At 44.3% G+C, this 18242-nt stretch overlaps 3 protein-coding genes across 3 annotated transcripts in view; all 3 read right to left on the bottom strand.

Moving 5' to 3' along the window:
* PHALS_12307 (importin subunit beta-1) overlaps positions 1–1814 on the bottom strand; it is a gene marked incomplete at both ends in the record, with an annotated part of 2026 nt that extends 212 nt beyond the window's left edge. The window contains 2 exons of the mRNA XM_024727832.1: positions 1–1713; positions 1775–1814. The exon at positions 1–1713 is cut by the window's left edge and continues 212 nt beyond it. Coding sequence (XP_024578369.1) covers positions 1–1713; positions 1775–1814 — 1753 coding nt within the window. The remainder of the gene's footprint in view (positions 1714–1774) is intronic.
* A 524-nt stretch (positions 1815–2338) lies between these two features.
* PHALS_12306 (Phosphatidylinositol kinase (PIK-L6)) lies at positions 2339–15230 on the bottom strand (the record flags this gene model as incomplete). The annotated part of the gene is made up of 13 exons (XM_024727831.1): positions 2339–3726; positions 3812–4215; positions 4298–4443; positions 4509–6901; positions 6972–10449; positions 10514–12808; positions 12882–12977; positions 13055–13354; positions 13425–13658; positions 13730–14083; positions 14155–14332; positions 14408–14760; positions 14823–15230. The coding sequence occupies 13 exons, from the start codon at positions 15228–15230 to the stop codon at positions 2339–2341; spliced, it is 12027 nt and encodes a 4008-aa protein (XP_024578368.1).
* Positions 15231–18127: 2897 nt separating this feature from the next.
* PHALS_12305 (uncharacterized protein) overlaps positions 18128–18242 on the bottom strand; it is a gene marked incomplete at both ends in the record, with an annotated part of 742 nt that continues 627 nt past the window's right edge. The window contains one exon of the mRNA XM_024727830.1: positions 18128–18236. Within this exon, the coding sequence (XP_024578367.1) occupies positions 18128–18236 (109 nt within the window). The remainder of the gene's footprint in view (positions 18237–18242) is intronic.

Below are 18242 nucleotides of genomic sequence, written 5' to 3'. Positions count from 1 at the left end.
TGTTCAATTTCTGGATAGCAGCCATCAGAACGCCACATAGTAGCGCCTGCAGGCCAGCCTGGTCGTCATGAATGCTGCTTGGATTCTCAATCAGAGTCTTTATGCTCTGCTCCAGGCGCTCAAGCACCACGGGAAGACGTAGCATAATGTGTTCATTCACCTCATCAGCGCCTGCTTGCACGAGCACGTTTAAAGCCTCATACGCCGATCCCCGTAGGTTGCTCTCCGTCGCATTCGACCGGTTACTAGTCTCGAGAAGCTTGTCAAATAGCGTCTTGAAGTAAGGAGTTAGCATGTGCGCCGCCGCTTCCGACTCTTCAAAAGCCTTCACAATGTTGTGAATCGCGTAGCAAACATTGTGAGATACACGCGGCTCTTGGTCCAAACCCTCCAGCAGCAGCTGCATGAGACCAGGAAGCATCTCGCCACTGATGCATCCGTAGTGCAACTCGCAGATACGTCCAAGTGTCCATGCTGTTGTATCACGTACTAGAATATTGTCAAACTTCATGCACCCCATCAAAAATCCAAGCGCCTGGCGCACAAGCGGAGCAATTTTTGCTGATTCAGGTCCATCTAGAATCGAGCCAAATGCCATAATGGCAGCCTCTTTGGCGCGCCATTCGGTGCTCTCAATGTTTTGTGTAATAAACGTCATGGTGATGTCCACACATTCATCGCCGACGACCTGAGCCACCAGTGCAAGACACGTGGCAGCAGCCATTGACAAATTCCAGGAGTCTTCATCCTGATCATCTTCTTGCTTTGTCAATGTTGCGGTTAGAATAGGAATGAGTGTATGCAATACGGTCAGCACATAATAATTGCACATAATATAGTCGGAGCGATTTTCCAACAAAACGTAATTCCTATCCTCTATCAGGTCCAGCTCTACATCACACATTGACGACCAGAACTCAAGTGACTGCAAGCCAACCTCATCTTGATCGCTCGTGATGGCATTAAATGTCAATTTGCATATCGTGTCCATGTATTCGGCTAAATATTCGTAATACATGGTTGCAATGGCAGCAATACACTCATAAGCGACAACGCGAGTTCGAAGGTCTTGAGATTGTGTGGCTTCGCATATTTTTTGCATTAAATGGTCGCGCTCTTGCTTGCGCTTGAAATTTTCACTGACAAACTCTAGACTGTTTCGCAGGGCCGTTACGGCCGCAAGACGAATGGGTGACGGACGATCGGCACGTATACCATCCACAATGGCTGTAAGAATACGATTGGTATCTTGCTCATCGATAGCGCCATCCTCAAGCTCATCACAAAGGTAACCAAGACACTCGAGCGTAGCGTGAATACAACCCTCACTTCCACTGGTCACATTCTGAAGTAAAGACTCTAGTAGCGTCGGCCATTTCTTAGCAGGTAGCTCGATACCACCAAGTTTAGCCACCAGTTGGGCACTGGTGTGTCTTGCCACGGGGTCACTGGATTGCAACACACGAAGTGAACCATCTCTGATTTGAGTGCGAAGAGCTGGGTCCATAGCCATCCACGCGTTAATTTTCTGCTGTTGCAAGACGTCATCTTTAGCGTCTAGAACGTTCTTGAGGTACAGACCGGCAGCTTGACGACCCACTACAGCAAATTCCTCAGAGGCTAGAGCTTGAACTAGCGTCACCATAAATTGACCCATTTGCTGCTGCAACGCATTGTTCAGGAATTCCTCTGCCTGCTTACGTAGCTGCACATCTATTCATGTCCAGCATACAGTAAGATTATAATGCCAATTTTCGTTCAACATTGAACGTACCAGGACTTTGCGTACTGAGTAGGGCGGCTGAAATGTCCATAGAGTTCTACACTGTGGATATACGCTGGGGGTGTGGGGGGCGGAACGGGAATGGTTGGGAAAAGGCGGCTATTTGGAAAATATACACTAATTTACGATTGGCTGAGTTGGTGATGAGAAATGGGTCGGGTGACAACGAAAATGTCAAACATCACAGAAACTAATAGTTGGTACAAGTATATATATCGAGGGCCGGGTTTGCTTCTATTGGCCCGTGAGGGTATGACAGCCCAAAGTAGACTTCAATCAAATTAATGCACAATATGTATATAGCACTGAAGTTAATTATTTAATTAGGTCATCTTGCGGCAAGATTGATTGTCTTCAAAAATCTTGAGGCTTGGTTTGCACTCACCAGCCGCGTGTATAATATCACAAAGTAAATGATGCACCCACTTGCCTTCTTGAACTGCTAAACTTAACGCTATGTATTCCGCTTCGCTAGTTGACAGTGACACGCTCAACTGCTTTTTGTTTCCCCAACTGACTGACCCACGCCTGATCTTAAGTCTGTTTGCCAAGGACTCACAGCCATGGCATCCATCCTTGGAATGTTCGGCCGAGCAAGTCGGGTGCTGTTGCTATTGCGAGTAATTGCTGAGCCTGCTCCAAAGAGCTTAAAGCTGCTATCTCATCTGCGCCATCCTCACCAGTACTTGCTGCATTGACAAGAGAGTAATATTTGTTGAGATGCTGTTTTATGTGAGGGTTCTGTGACAATTCCTGCTTTAGCAGCAAAGCAGGAGACACACCCTCTAACTTTCGACGAGCAATTGCAATCTTAACATTAGGCAGCCAAGCAGTCGTCAAATTACCGGTAGCTGGTAGTGTAGAGGCTTTTTTTCTACTTTGTGACTCACGAGTGGGTGCAAAAGTCTCCACATCCTTCATTACCGCGTTGCTGTCGTGCGACGTGTGCAAATCGACGTTTACGATTTTCTTGAACAACACTTTTTGTTTTATTTTAATTGATTGCTGCCAATCCAGCAGCGGGTCGTGTAAAAAGACATTCATCACGCTTTCAACAACTTGTCGTTTTGAGCGCAGAGCATCAAATACAGTTTGCATTTCCCGTGCGAGAAGACTGGGCCCGTCATACGGCTGAAATACAAAATTCATCTGTCTCGTGTATCTGAAAGGAATCAATTCTGGAACTGGAAGAACGCTTGCGCCGGCACCAAAACTTACACCAAAATCGATTCCGATGACACGGCCACTGCCGAGATCAAGCAGGAAATTGTCCAAATGACGGTCGCCAATTCCCAGTACGTACGAACAGGCGCTGAACACAGCTAGTGACTTCAGAAAGTTGTCACGAACAAGAAAAAAGACATCAGATGTTGAGCCCAATTTAAGCAGTTGACGCCGTAGTAGGTCTGGTGGGATCATCGCGTGAACTTTCGCAAAGTGATCTACAACGTCTTCCGACCGAGAAGCAACCACCTTAGCGCTATAGGTTGCACCCCGCTGCTCTAAAAGAAATGACTCATAAGCCTTTGCTGCTGTCGTATTAAACAAGTCCAGCTTCTGGCTGTTGTTGCTTTTAAGACCGACGCAACGTTCGTCAATCTGCAGTTGTGCCTCAACAAGTCCTTTGAGTGTCGATGTGCCATCAATCCACTCCAATAAACCAATTTCTTGCGTCATGGGAATCACGTTGTAAGTAGTTAAGGAAAGTTTTTGATCGCGGCACCGCGGATCTGCTTTAAATATTTGATTCATGACGTCAAAAAGCTGCTCAATGCGCTGGTCAAGACGCAAGTCTTCGCCACCCTTGACCAGAAAAGTGTAATTCTTCTCATCACTACAATGTGCTGTCAGTTTTTTCGGTAATTGCTTTGAGGCTAGTACACCAAGCATCGAGTCAAAACTTAAGATTCGAACGTGTGTCGCTGGGTCCGGCGGACCCCAATCTGCAACATAAAAAAATACGAAATAACAAGATCGTTAAAGACACATATTAGATGCTGCTGTGGGTAGGATGCAGTTACAGCTTACGTGACGTGTACTGCCCTGGGAGCTCCAGAATACAGCTCGAGTGGTCGAATTCCTGTAGCCACTCTGCAAAGTCACCCAGATGCGCTTTCATATCTTTGGTGATACCATATCTGCCAGGTGTGACGCTAAAATGGTTATTAATCCATTCTCGGGCAGCAGACACAGTTTTTGCTGTCATTTTTAACCCGTCCTTGCCCATTATTTTTTCAACGTCTCGCTTTGCAACTCGGCTCCATTCACGGTTGTATCGACCGATTTGAGCACCAAGGAGCTGACGCTGTGGTGAAAAACAGTCCCTCCACAAAAGCTCTACCGTTTGGCGCGCATCCGACGTCCTATTCTCATCCAGTAAATTTGCAATTTTACGCAGTCCTTCCTTTAGACGGAGCTCAGGATGGTGTATTCTGTCGAATCCAAATGAATGAACATCAGTTGTGTTCAGAACTCAAACACATTTTAAGAATAATTATCCGAGTTTAAGCTTACAATCCCAGGGCGGCTACAAATTTTTCCATGACTGGATTGGCCAGCAGAACCTCTAAACGACGTAAGTCCACTTTAAATATGTCTCGCGACGACCTACACGTGACCATAAAATCATAAAAGAGCGCGACGGGGTATCTTTCAGCCAACTACACAATACAAAAAAGGAGGTAAGATATCGAACAATTGTAGACACATATACTCAAGAACAAACTTTTTCAAGAATCGCAACAATGGTCATTCCAATATCTCCGTTTAGCAATGCCATAAGCTGGGCTGACCACTGTAGACAAGTCCAAAGCGGGACATCCGTCAGAACACACTGTTTACATTCTGCAACAATGTCCGGGTAAGGCGAAACTACATCACATAATCCAGGAAAGTAGTTTGCACATTCGCGATCTCCAGCAGCCATTCCCCGCAAAACATTCTCAGCTAACAGCTTTATCAATACTTTAGAATCAGCAAAGTTAGCTAGCTTTTCCAATTGTCGTTTGTAAAGTAAGTCGTTAAGAAATTCTATGTAAGTTAATCGGCATCTCAAGAATGCAGGTGGAGCGTCGTCTTGAGATTGTTTGCTAAGAACAGCATCAATGCGCCGGCAAGAATCCTTGAACCTGTCTAATGAGCGATAAAAAAATTTTTTGCTTAAATCGTCGTCTAAGTCGTTAAAAGCGTAAAATGCCGCAGCTTTTGCAAAGGTCTTCGCCTCCAGATAACCCACTGCAACTTGATCCCTTGCAGTTGCTATCTTCATCATGTGCATAATTTCCACGTTGTTAAACAATTTTGTTGCCGTCTCGTAGTATTTCGTAATAAGTTTGATCGAGGTCGAATCGCTTGATTTATGCTCCTGGCGATCAATCAACTTGAGCACGTGGGATACAAACACCTCTATCATCCGCACATTTAGTTTAGGAAGTTGATGAGTGTTGCACAACTCACGATAAATTTTCAGCACTTTTGATGCCAATGATAAAATATTGCATGATACCGCTGCATTTGCATACTGTAGCAAAGCATGGCCCTTGATCCCTAGAACGACCAAACGGATTTCATTTGAGAGCACCCCTTGATCGTGCGCTCGGTTTAGCATCAAGCTAGTAATCGCGTTCTGTACCATGGTATGCTGTGACCAAAGAACCATGCCCTCTTCCCCTGTGAAAGGAGGCTTTTGCTTCCATTCGTTTACAAAACCGAAGTGGTTCTCATTCTTGCAGATATCTGAACCATCTTCATTTAAGCGAATAAGAGCTTCGTCAATCTCCACTATCAACGACAATGATTGCAGTAATTCCATGCGGGAAATTGTTGCCATTGGACTTGTCTGTCTCCAAATTTTTAGAAAATTCAAGTAGAAATTTTCCACACAGACTCGTGTCTGATTCTTGTCACCCGATGCCAAGTAAGCTAAGCATAATTCGACAGAAAATTTTGACTGAATCAGCTTAACTTTGGCTGAATCACGCACCGCATCTCCAATAAAATTTTGAAGACTTTCGAGAAGGTCGTTTGATGGAGAAGCCTCCAACAGTCCAAGACATGAGCGCAAATAATGTCCGACACCTTGCTCCAGATACGGTGGACGCTGCTTCCACAGATAATTTGTGTCTGCATTAGCTGCTTCAGTTATCTCCGAGTTCAGCGCGTGCCAGCTATTGAGCGTCTCCATACAGTTGAGCCGCTGCCATCGACATCGCATGGCATCATTTTTAGCGATGACGAAGTCATCTCCATCCAGTAGTTCCATTTGCAATCTCAGTGTACTTTCAGCTTTCTTGTATGCTGCTATCGCAAGCGGAAGATCTCCAGATAATTGCTCTTGTAATGCTCTTTTGGAATCAGCATTTGTACTGCATGCCAATGACAAGGCTACAAGAAAATCACGCTTGTGCAATGTGCTCAGCAATTTGTGAAGAAGGTCCCAGCATTCTGTCAAAGATTCGTTTGATTTTAGTTTCATATTCCCGGCCATAAGCTGGGTTTCGTAAATTAGTAGTTCTTCTAGCGCCAGCTGACTGACGTGATGATTCCCACTAGCTAAACCAGCGTCCCCAATCGTCTTCGGTCGAAGTACAAAAATATTGAAAAGGCTTGGGTGCCTAATCATGCTGGCAACATATGCTGAGACAATACAGCCAACATATACAGAAGATGCTTTAGAGAGTGTTAGCGTCCCCTCAATTTTTTCTGTTAGCTCATCAACGATTCCAGATTTTTCAAATTCATTGGTTGCCACAATCGATGAGAATAATTCGTCAAACAGCAAACTCGAAGTTTCCACGGAAACCTCGCAGAGAGCCATGATGGGATCCACAATATCTTGCTGTGTAATTTGAATGTCAGGAAATTCACCGGCACGGTAGGCTCTTTTGATTCGCACGTGCTCTTGATGCCGTTCTCGGGTCATCTTTGCCAAATCATGCTTCTTCAGCATAGCATACTTGTCTTGATAGAACCGCTTTGAAAGCTTTTTGTCATTAATCGACTTGTCTTCTACCGCTGAGCTATCTGCAAAGTTTCGTCGCGTAGAAAATCGATTTTGCCGTAAATCAAACGTTGGATCAACAATAGATTGGCGATAGCTTGATTTAAGCCTGACAGATGCTGCATATCAAGAGAAAGATGTAGTCATCAAATTTAGGCAGAATCTGAGCAAAAAAATCTTAAATTTTACCTTGAGGGGAGAAAATTAGCTGCGACTGCATCGTATCACGTAAACTTTTATCAGATTCAGATAAAGCAGTGTTATTTCGGCAACTAGGTTGCTGCGTCGACTGTAGGCGTTTCCAGAATTTATCCGCCTCAACAGAAAAGAGAGGCGCCATCGACTGCGCTTTTGCTTCCCAACTTGCGTCAATTTGAGTAGTTGTATATTCACCGCCACCCAACGAGATTTTAAAAAGCGGTTGCTTGAACTCATTGCACTCTTTGGATAATCCAAGAAGAATGTTGGTGGCATATAATATCCAATTTTCATCGAGTTCAGACGAGTGCAATGAACCGAAAATCGAAAGTAGCCGATCAAAACAGGATTTTTTAATAGATGCAAAATTACTCCAAAAATTATAAGCTTCGTTTCGGAGTATTTCATCAGGATCACACAACCCATGGAGTAGAGAAATTCGCACTTTCAACTTCCCCGGATCAGAAATGTCCTTGTGGTATAAATTCTTGGCTATGGAGAATAGCAGGCCGCGGCATACTGAAAGAGCATGCCCTTGATAGTATCTAAACAAATCAAAACCTCCTTCAGAGGTACTTGCCACCAGACGATTCAGTTCTGACATGGTTAAATGATCTAACAGTCGTGTTATAGCACGAAGAGTACTAATTTGCACTCCAGAATGCCGGTGGGCAACAAAGCGGCCAAGCACGGACTGCACATGAGTGAATATGTCTTTAACGACACCATCATTTCCACATGCATTGTATACGGTATCTGCTGCTAACAAAGCCCATGCATCGACTGAAACAGCTTTTGACAACACAGATGACAAACGCTGGAGCATTATTGAGTCGACAATTGTTGCCTGATGTATCGATACATTACGAAGGATCGCTAGAAAGTACCCAATTTCTTCTGAAGTGTACGAATCTGCGATCAATTTTTTCAGATTGCACAAAAAACATTTACTGGTCGCTTGATCCATGGTCAGCAGATAAAGTCCACCGACTTCGGCTGCAAGTGTATATAAAGAGGTTACTTTAGTGGTCATGCACAACAAAATTCCATCCTCGATTGTTTGATTGGCAACCTCAGCTTGTAATTCGCTTTTGAGTCCAGCGACCAACATCGCACTTACGATCTGGAGGGCTACAAATTTCCTTGCGTATTTAATTTTTGTATCTTCGTCGCCAGACATCATAAAGGTAATCAGTTCGCGCACATTAATGTACGTGGCATCTTTCCATAAGGCTATCAACTCGGTCACGAGTAATACATTACTGTCACGAACCAAATTATTTCGATCCGGACAAAGCTTGACAAGCGTATTGACAAATCGGCTGGTAGTGGTGTCGAGCGACGACACAACAACATCTTTCCAAGAATTAAGCACAAGGTTGCAGCAGTCACGCAAAATGTAGTTAAACTCAGAAACCTTTTGTACCGCACTCACATCAAGAAGAGCTTTCATTACTGCGGGCAGCCATAACGATGAATATGTCGAAAATACGCTTGGAACATTAAGCACCACTTTCGCCAAAAATAATCGAATATTTAAACCTGTTGATAGGTCGACTATGACATCAAAAATCCTTTGCATCCATCCAGGCATCACTTTTGCATTCCAATTGGAACCAAATTCCGTCTTCATCTGCACAAGCACACGTAGTAATGGTATCATGCATGGGTGCTGGTTAATTTTATCTAGCTCGATCTCGATATCTTGGTATAAAGAAGCACCGCGATTGATATCTGGAGGTTCAGTCACAGTGGAAGCCGTAAGCGTCACAGCATCCATACTCAAGCTGCTATTCGTATAGAACTGTAGGGCAGCAGAGTTGTTGCGCTTTGTTCTTACGTTCTCTAGAACGTCAACCTCATATCTTTGTTTGAGAGAAACGGTTGACAAGCTTGACAAAGGTATAGTAACGAAGTTTTCTGTCTCGGCGCGCAGCTCGTACTCAAGCGCGGAGTCCACGAGATTGCTCCAGAGTGCTGACTGGAACAAAATCTGATCATAAAGCTTTTCCTGCTTTTGAGTCTGGGAAATGGCGGCAAGCAGACAATTGTATGCTGCGCAGCAAGCCAAACGAACCAGATCGTCAGCTTCCAAGTAAATTTTCGTTACTACCTTGCTCGCACATTTGCATACAAGCATCGTAAGTTCTCGACCCTTGCCGCTCTTGTGACCAAGAAATGCTGAATTGATTTTAGATCGAATGATGTCAGGGTCTACTAGTCGATACAAAATTTCCACCAGCGAAAATGCTACGACCGTCCCGATTCGACTTTCCTCGAAGGCACCCTCAGCTGATGCTGATATTAAGGTTGCGAGTAGGCTAATAATGGTTGACTTTCTTTTTTCGTTCTCCATCATGTAAAAATGCAGCAGTATTTCACCAGTTTGACACTCAACAAAAGGAGTGAATACTTCCTCCAAAAGAATTTTGCGAATGGCAACATCCACGTTAGGGTCTAACAGCAAATCCAGCAGCTCCGCCATCTGACGTTGTATCATTTCACTGCTTGCCACACTCCCATTCAGCACACCACTGCTAAGCGAGAGCGAAAATCTTGCAAGCATCTGCTTGATCTCAACGCGAAAAAGGTGAGATTCTGCCTCTTTTAAACTTGGGTAGATGACCTTGAGATATGCGATTGATTTACTTTGCTCAACAACATGCAAAACTTCGGTAAACAGCATGTGAAAAACATCGAAGTCTCTTGAACCACGCGAAACATCAACAGATACGATAGGGAACTCGTCAAAAACAAAGGCGATCAGCGCGTTCAAAATCGGATCGGAGGGTTGTCGTTCTTTGGTGGCTAGAATTGAGGACGGTCCCAGCAAACCCAGTATCTGCAATAAATCAGCTTTCACTAGATAGCTACACCCACGCTGCTTAAGCAATAATGAGCAAGCATTTTGAATATCTAAAATAGGCCCAAGTCGTAGAGCTTCGACATAAGTTGATGAACAATTTTGGCTTAATTCCACAAAATGCTTAAGAATTTGTAAGAGCGACAGCGCCGGCTGCGTTTCCCGCTTGACAGTCTCTAACTTGTTGATGAACTGTTTGACTGCTGCCACAAGCGTTGCTGTAAACGCATCCCATTCGGCGGACTTACGCAAATACACCTTAGAGCAAGCAACTTGGCGAAGAATATCGATCAACACATTGACAACGAAGTCATTCTCGAGAGACAAAGAGACAAGCTTGCTAGCGCACCTCTTCCACACCGCAAGTGTAGGCAACATATGAATAACATCACTGTAAATTGATGCATACATCCGCCGATCAGCAGATTTTAGAAAAATATCTGTAATATTCCATTCACTGGCAGCTGCGGCCTGAAGTGCTGCAACCACAACAAGCCGGTCCTGGGGAGAGCCGTGTCCATACTCAACGATTTTGCGTGCTACCAGCGCAAAAATTTCTGCGTAGTTGTCAGCTGCAGAAGATTTGACAAGTTCAGCACTTAATACCTGCGGATAAATTAACATATGTCAAAACACGTATTTCTTCTTATAAACAACAATGAGCAGATACCTTGCTTCCAAAAAGTGTCAGAGATGTTATAGTATCAGAGTGGTCGGATAAACTTTCGCTGCTGGATACGTCAGCGAGGCTTTGATGTAGCTTTATAAGCATACGATCGATCATCTTCTGCATCTGATGTGCCCATTGCGGGCTGTGCATTGTCACATACGAGCAAAATTCCTCAATTGCGCGAAATGAACTTGCGTTATGAAGCTGTAGATCAGCCCGATGAAACAGAACCTCAACAAGCTTTCCAACAACAGAGTCTCGTAAGGACTGATTATCCAAATCCAAAGTTTCGCGTAGCAATATATTGCCGTGGCTCATGATTGCCTTCACAAAATTGCATAACGAAACCAAAACAGACAGGTATGCTTCGGTCCAGCGAGATCGCTTCGATCGATAATTCCGTGAGCCATCGCAATTCAAAAAGGTAAGAATAGCCCATGAAAGAGTCTGCTGGCAATTGTTCTCGTTTGTGTCACTCACCTCAGCAGTATGCTTTCGCTTTACACTTTTTTTTTTGGAATGTGATCCGCATATTTCGAAAATGCCTCTTGTTTTATCGCCGAGCATTTCAACGACCCAAACGTAGTTTTCGATACATGCTGAAAGCTGTTCCAACCAATCAACCGTAATAACTGTGTGTGCGAGAGCACTCAGAGGTACCATTACGGCCAAGATTGATTTACGCTCCTGAACCGTTTCATAATTATGCATCCATTCGGTAGTCGACGTACTGATCAGCGCACTGAACGACAAGAAAATTCGTCGGCACAGCCGACGGAATGACTGTTCGCGAGCGCCAGTTTGCTGGAATAGCCATTGTGTCATTTGATGAAGAGTGTAGTCGTTGTCAATGCTGTAAGTGGTTGAACTATCGCTTAAAAAGAGGTGAGGAAATCGACAAATCCCGCGTTCAATTTTCATCACAGCATTTAGCATAATTTCACGCGCTACATCATCTCCACCGATCTGATATTGGGCATCACTGTCACACAAGCGTAACGCATACAACAGATTTTTTAGACAGGGCATTGCAAATCGCGTCAATGCCTCTCCATCTTCTTCTCTCAGACTTTGTAGAAAATAGCTAATCGAGACTGCAGCACCACTACGTTGAACAGATCCTGGATGTCGACACAGTGAAAAGACTCTGTTGAAGATATAATGAGCCTTAATTTGTGGCAAGCGAGTATCCACAGCGAGCGATAGTTGTGTTGCAATACATCGAGCAGAGAGCGTGCGAACAGCAGCTTCAGAGTCTGACATGCTGCGCGTAAGCTCATCCAGCATGCTTGAATACTCAAACGGGTATGTGTCACTATTGATGGCGAGCCAGCGGAGTAGCTGGAATAGTAAAGGCTCAAAAAGTGACCTACATATTTTTTCAGAATCTGAAGCTAATCGCACAACCCGAGCAAATACTTCACGCCACAAATCGTAAAAATCGGTCTTCGTTCCGGCTGTATGCGGATGCGTAGCTGTTTTTCCGCATAAGTAGCAGATCATGGCATGATAGCTCTCACATGCGCTGACTTTCACGCGCCGAACAGAACTCTGAGATGCCAAGTTTCCGAGATGAGATAACACTGAATCTAACGCCAGCGATAAGGGAGTCTCGCTTAACCGGAGCTCTAAGCGAAAATGCGGCGAAAATATGCCTCCCACGATACCGCTGGCGGTAATCAGAGAGGAGGGCTCGCTCACAAGGAGCAAAATATTACCATCACATCGTCCTAAAAGTAGAAGCAAACGACGTTGCACTTGCGCGAGATCAGAGGCTTCGTCCGAACCCGTGGCTTTCACACCTTGTAAGGTCGCTTTATCAAGCAGGTGCTCTCTCTCGCCGAGCTTTTCTTGATTAAGATATGCCGAGATAAGAGGAATGATATCACAAATCACATCATTAAGCTCGTTTGGACGCTGCTTCTGCCACCGTTCTAATGCCGCAATAGCCACGACAGCGGCGGGAATAAAGGATCTGCCAAGATCTAACATCGATTTAACAATACCGACCATAGCATGGATAGCTACGAGTCCAAGTGGAGCTGTCAGGACAAACTCAGAGCTCGTCAAACGAAGCTCATCTTGGTAAAATCGGGCTTGAGAACTTACTTGTTGGACACAAGAAGTGAAGTCATTTCGAAATCGGGTCTGTTCAGTTGTGTCAACTGATGATGCTGATTTGAAATAATTAAGTTCATGCATTGCCTTAGTCATCACCGTTCCAATTCGGTAGAAACATGACACAAGCGGCAAGTCGCAAATGGAAGCGAAAATCTGGTTCATAATCAAAGGTATCTGTAGAATTTATTGACGACAAAAATTAGATCTCCAGTCTGAATCAGTTTAATTCTTTAGTAGGCAATCGTACCCATGGACACAACTGAGAGCTCAATACTTGACTGAGAATTCGTTCAACAAACTCGGTTAAATTAAGCATGATTGAGTGGTCTCGAGGCACAGTAGGCTACAAATGAGTGTGAACAATTCGATGCTTAGTGATTTCGCTAGTCGAGACAAAATTGCACGTATTGTATGACGTACTGAATACCCTGTCGCATCCCTCCCTATTTTTGTCGTCTGTGAATCAAACTGATACGAAAGATTAAGCTTCCTTATTATAGCAAGTACGTGCTTGACGGTGGAGTCGAGGATGATAGCCTGCAATGTGCGGTCAAACTTTTTGAGTTCTATCCTCTGAACATCGCCGCTGCCAGCTTCTGTTGGTATACATGGTATGCCCACAACTCTTTCTGAGCGAAGACGTAGGAAGTTCAACCAAAAACCTTCGTACTCGTATATAAGATTTGTCACCAGCTCGCCTGTACCTGGATGATAAATGACCTATCGTAGATAAAGAAGGTGTCAGATACACTGCATTACAATGAAGATTTGCTACATTTGGATACCGTACAGCTTGATCTGGATCTGTGATGTCTGCTATACTGAACAATAAAGTGTGATGGACGAATTGATCAACGACAGGGTCAATCACGGTCCACTTCGATAAAGAAACAAAAAGTGCAGCAATCGACTTGTGCACCACACTTTTTGACTTCAAAAGACATTGGGGATAAGCTGTCATAAGATGGCATAGAATTCTTTCTAAAAACATGATGTAGCCTTCATCAAGCACGACATCGGAACGCTTCGATTAAGGAGCATTGCAGAGACTATTAGCGCGCACACTATGATCTATTAGCATTCAGGCAAGCTCACATGTTGCACAAACTGTCCGATGCATTGTACATACTGACAAATGAGGGACCACTTCCATGCTGTCGTTTTCGCATCCAGTGCCAAAAGAGACTCTCCATATACTCTCAGCTTGTCTTCGATCTTGATGTATCCTTTTGCTCCAAGATACGTAAAAATCGATGAAGCAAACCAACCCAAGCATTGCAAGGCAAATGTGATTGCTAATGTACTAGCGCCAAAATCGCTTATAACAGGAAGAACCTCCTTCAATACTTTATTCAGACATTTTTTTCGCATGTCATCTTTTGCTTCAGCCAAGTACGAATTCAACACCTGCAAAATCGAATTTGAGCACTCAAATGCATGTTGCTTGACCTGCCAAACAAACAGGATATATGTTAGTGATTCTACACACCTTAAAAAAAAATATGTAGTGAATCACGTACAGTCTTATTGTCGCTAAGACAGCAAGATTTCATGTACGAAAACCACGCCAAGCTATTTGGGCCAATCTCCTCGTGAAATACTTGCGCATGCTTTTCTAGAAAGTGTTCAGCCGAATTTGTCACTTGATAGCGCGAGAGATTGCCATTTGTGGTCGTCGCAAATATCGTTAGCAGGTACCTACACCGAAAAACACAAAGTAAGTATGTCACATGACTAACCATCATCTCCCACATCATAAAACCACCAACTCACGAGTACACTTTCTTCCGCAAGGCGTCATTCTGCTTGTATCTTCCTGCGTCACACTTAAGAAGACGGGCCAATGCAAATAGTAGCCCATTCACAATCATCATCTCGGGTGAGGTGCTTAAAAATTGTTTCTCCAATTCGTGTTCAATCCACCCTAGCAGAGGCGATACAGTTTTCTTCAGCTCTGCAGAAAACTTTTCCACCAAATATCCAATAACCTTCAGCATTTGCCCCTTTACAGTTTGCGCCGCTTTAGAATACTGAATGTCGTAGAACAACTTCTCTACGTAAGCTCGAGGCTCGATCTCATCACTAGTCGTGTGTTTGTGTGCATATTTCAGCGCGTTAACGACTACCTAAGAATCGCAATGTTAAAGTCAGCAAGTGAGCTAGGTTTTGAGTAAATAATGTTGTCTACATTTAGTGCTTGAGCTTTGACTCGATTGAACGGATCAGAACGCGCCGTCTGCTGACAGACCTTATACAAATCTATCACATGCTGCTTCGAGAGAGCGCTGTGTGCGCCGTAGACCTTAAGAAAGGCGGATAGCAATTCGAATACGCCGATTCTGGCAGCTGAAATCTCACGCTTACGCGCACCGTCCGTGAACTCGGCACTGGTGCTCAAAAAGCGCAAGAGACTAGGCGGTTCTGCGCTCTGGAACAAAAGGATCGTACACTGCTGCGCTGAAGCCCTCGATAATATCATAGCTTCTGACACCTCCAGCCGCAGATGACTTAACGTCTCATCAATACTTTCTACTGCTTGTGCATGCAGAAGAAAAGCTGTCAACTCCTCGAGCCGCTCGTTTAGCTTGGTCGTCATGCTTCAACTGGCAAAGAAACCAAGCGAACGGTTCAGGAACGGGCTCAACTGGAACCGAATTTCCTTTCCCAAATCGGTGAAATCACGACACAAAAGCTCAACTTCAAAGTCACTCAGATGTGTCTGTAGCCAAACTACTACCTGAAAGTACCAAAGTACTGGTACAGATACAGATGATGGGTTGCTGTGCAGAGGAAGCTTTGACTCAAAGATTCTGTGCGTATATATATGTAAGTACGCTTTGCTCGAATATTTCAAAGGTGACCAAAATTAAGGATTAATTTTAGCAAAACAGTATAAAATTTTACTCGCCTTCAGGACGCACCGAGGGCAAAACGAGCACCACAAAGTTGTTCCTCGGACGCTTCTGACCCCATGGGTCAGAGCTCGTCAGGAGTACCGCCTACACTTAGAAATCGATGAGGATGATACGTCAGGTACTGTAAGCTGGATTTGTGCACTGGGTGAGAAAGACACGTCGTCACACCCGTCTCATAACTTAACGTGTCAGCTTCACGTCCGATTAAAGCGCCGCTTAATGCTTGACTTTGCGAAATTTGAAGCACAGCGTGGACATCGAGGTGGAAACTCAATATCTCTGATGCTTTATGTTGACAGATCGCCCATCTCCACGACACGACTGCTACAGCTACCGATCAGAACTGTCAACTAGGTCGGTCATCACTCTCTGCAGAGCACGCTGAGTAGGGCGATCCTCGTTATTTTCTAAAAAAAAATAAGCCGAGTGTGTGGTGATTCATAATGATTAACGACGCCAGGATAATCTTGCATCAGTAAGACTCAAATCTCCATCGTTTTTTGGAGTTAAAGTATCCCTATTACTTCTCAAAGCATCGTTAACAGCTAAGATGCACATGTTTTTTTTAGTGCGTGCTCTAAGTTATGCAATGAATTACGTAGAAAAACACAGGGATTGTCCTTAGAGCATACCATGACTAGGCTCAGAGCCGTATCGGTGCTTCGAAGCAGAGAGAAGATCAAATATCGGAATAATCGAGACGATTTGCCATCTCTAGCAGCGCCCTTCACACGACATTTTCATGTGTGTTGCCCGCTTCAGGCGTCAGCATATTAACCTCCTGGCTCTCAGTCATGGCGGCGCACACTCGGTGCAAGACACATAATCTATCAAAATTAAATCTGTGACCTTGCTACAAAGTGTTGCCGGTCAAATATCAGCGAATCAACTTGATTAAATATAGCGCCTCTTCACCAAAGAACAGAGCCACTTAGTGGCGGTATCAAAGGAACTTGGGGGTAACCAACCATAAATAGGGTCAAGCCTGTGAACGTATGCACTGCGTTATTTAACGCAACTCAGCGAATGAAGTAAACCCGTTCTAACAACGCGGTCTCTACACCCAAGTACTTTGGAGGATATCCCCCCACTACGTAATTGTTTCTAACCAACTTTGTGGATGGTTACATCTGGACATGTCTTGTTTGATGCTTATCACGTCGAACAAAGGTCGCGAAATTTACTGAAAACGCGGATTTTCAACCGACACAATGACTACCAGCAAGCCGTGTTGGCAAACGCCACAGTCGAAGATCGACTTTGCACTGAATTTATTCCTTGGTAGCAGCGATATAGCTCAGCCAGCCCGCAAAGTCCACAATGCCGGTATATACAGAAGTGTCTTTGGGGACTCTATTTTCTAAAGCTGCAAGCACTTTGTCGAGACCGACAGGCTGAACAAAGGGATCAGCCCATGCGGCGAGAAATTTACGCGCTGACACGTTTCACTCGTGCGGTCGTATCTGCTTAGTCACTTATACAGGTTACACCACCAGTATTTAGCGCTCCCTGAGCATTGTGTCTTTTCAATTCCAAGACGGCTACCTTATTGCACTAAGAGATCATTTTAAGGCACCACCATACGTTGAGTCAGTGCTGTAATCATTGGGAGAAGCTTTACCTTTTCAAATGTGTGTGATGCTTCTGCCTTTGACATAGCCTGTGTTCTAAACCTAGTAGATGCCAATTAGTGTAAATGTGTGATGGCGTTTAAGTCTTGCGAGAATCAGACGTATAGCGGCAGCGTACAACTATCTAGTCTTCGAAAAATAGTTCCTGTTTTAAAGTATGCGCTTGTCAGAACTTAGGTTGCACTAACGTGGCTCTAAACCATTTGTAATTTACACAGAAAATGCGTGGTTGTGCCTTGCATAACTATCATGAATCCTTTTTCTTTGCCAAGTATCCTTTCGATGTAAAGGATAAGGCAGACCGGCTTGATTTGGTCCTGGCACGATGCTGACGTCGACAACTGATGAGGCAATACGTTCAGCGTTGGGGTCAGGTGCAAAAAGTGTTGTGCTGCTTAAGCAGGTAAATTTGATAAATAATGTGCCACTTGGTCAAAATCTAATGGCCCATCTGAAATCAGAATCGATGAACAGAACAGAGTTCCTTTCGCAGCCTTAAAAACAGCTTCTTCTGCCGCTCTTCAGCATCTTTGTCATCGCTTTGAATTGAACCGTTATATGTCGGCATAATTTGCACTCGACTTGTACAAGCTGTCGGCCAGGTCGTCTACTCCTAAAATTCTTTCTAAGCCAGAGGCAATGGCCAGTTCACGACAAACCATGATCCTCGAGGGATCTGCCTGTCTCAATGAAGCAACACAGATATGGATGCTCGTCGACGTCAAACAGTCACATATCTGTTTAGCGAACAGCTTAGCGGCGCCCTTACATTCGAGCACTGGTCGCAAGTGCTTAAATTGCTTTTTACATGCTCCAGTCGAAGAAAGTGATATTTAGAATTGAAGTGAGCTTGAAATGATAATATATATAGGGAGTTGATATATTCACTCACTTTTCGGTTATATTCACTCACTTTTGCTTGTACACCACTTTTTGGTTATATTCATTCACCTGCCCGTACAGCGCCACTCACCTTCACTCACCTGCCAGACTTGCCAGTACTGTACTGTACAGTAAAATCCAGTGGCACTTACCACTTTCTCATCTGCCAGTACACTACAC

Source organism: Plasmopara halstedii (assembly GCF_900000015.1).
Source record: "Plasmopara halstedii genome assembly, contig: Scaffold_614, whole genome shotgun sequence".
NCBI lineage: Eukaryota > Oomycota > Peronosporomycetes > Peronosporales > Peronosporaceae > Plasmopara > Plasmopara halstedii.
Note: the sequence above shows the minus strand (reverse complement) of the source record. Positions and strands in the feature narration are given on the sequence as shown.